The 1,074-nt window shown below is 39.4% G+C and overlaps 1 protein-coding gene across 1 annotated transcript in view; it reads right to left on the bottom strand.

Annotated features, from left to right (window-relative positions):
* Window positions 1-617: 617 nt before the first annotated feature.
* CBG19533 overlaps window positions 618-1,074 on the bottom strand; it is a gene marked incomplete at both ends in the record, with an annotated part of 9,954 nt that continues 9,497 nt past the window's right edge. Inside the window, 2 exons of the mRNA XM_002646801.1 lie at window positions 618-749; window positions 799-1,025. Of these exons, the coding sequence (XP_002646847.1) occupies window positions 618-749; window positions 799-1,025 (359 nt within the window). The remainder of the gene's footprint in view (window positions 750-798; window positions 1,026-1,074) is intronic.

Raw genomic sequence — 1,074 nt, 5'->3', positions numbered from 1 at the left:
GTAAAAAAATGGGGAATCGACATATGATAACTCTGGAAATGGCTATGATCTGATCATATCCGATTTAACAAGATTATTTAGCATCTCGGGTTAAAATAGAAAACCTCTTCTTCAGATTCCGGCATACAGATTTACCCTGATCCGTACCGCACTCCGGAACAACAGAGAACGGCGTTAAAGGATTACCTTCTGAATCGATGAATTTCATTTTAAACGAAACTACTCCAATTTTTTCTAAATATTTTGTAAGAAATCCAGAATAAAACCTAAATCCAGCCGAAAGAAAACGAAAAATCTTATTTTGAATATAGAAAATCTCGTAAATCGACACCAGCCTGAAGTCGCGCAGATTTATAAAACAAGATCTCGACGCAATTTGGGTGACCGTGCTGTTCAAAGAAGAAAAAAACCTCCGGAAAGGGGTTGTTTACCTGTTTACTGAATAAGCTATACGGGTAAAGTACCTGGTTTTTTGCCAGTATTTTACCTACCTGAATAACCCCATAAAATCGATACATTCACTGTTTTGTTCATTGGAAAAAACGAGAAACCAGGGGAAAAATGAAGTAGGGAATAGGGAGTAGACATTAAAAAAAGTACACGAGAGAAAGAGAGAGTTAAGCTATGTAAGAATAGGAGCGGCGATCATGTTCGTCTCGTTGCAAAAACTCTCTTTCGATCAAAATCTCGATTCTCTGCTTGATAATCGTTTGGAAGGGCATGAAACGGTGTCGGAGTTGTTGGGTGACCTAGAAAAGTTTAATTTGGGAGAGGTGACTCAGCAGAAAGACTAATTACCTCTGTGACCAGATTATTATGATTCAATCGCTTTCTGGCCTTCATAATTCTAACGATTGCCGCCTCGACCTCCAGCTTTCTGTCATCTGAAGAAGGATGATCATCTACCTTCTGACGTGTCTCCTTAATTTCCGGCTCCGATTCCACGTTTCTAGACACCAACTGCACTTTGACATGTGTCAGCTTCGATTGGAAGTTGTCGTTGACCATGAACTTATCCGACATGTCTGGAAAATTGAGATTTTGGAAATCAATCAGGCCCCTCCCTTTTATTTT

Source organism: Caenorhabditis briggsae, assembly GCF_000004555.2.
Source record: "Caenorhabditis briggsae complete genome, chrII, whole genome shotgun sequence".
Lineage (NCBI taxonomy): Eukaryota > Metazoa > Nematoda > Chromadorea > Rhabditida > Rhabditidae > Caenorhabditis > Caenorhabditis briggsae.
This window is presented reverse-complemented; position numbering and strand designations above follow the sequence as displayed.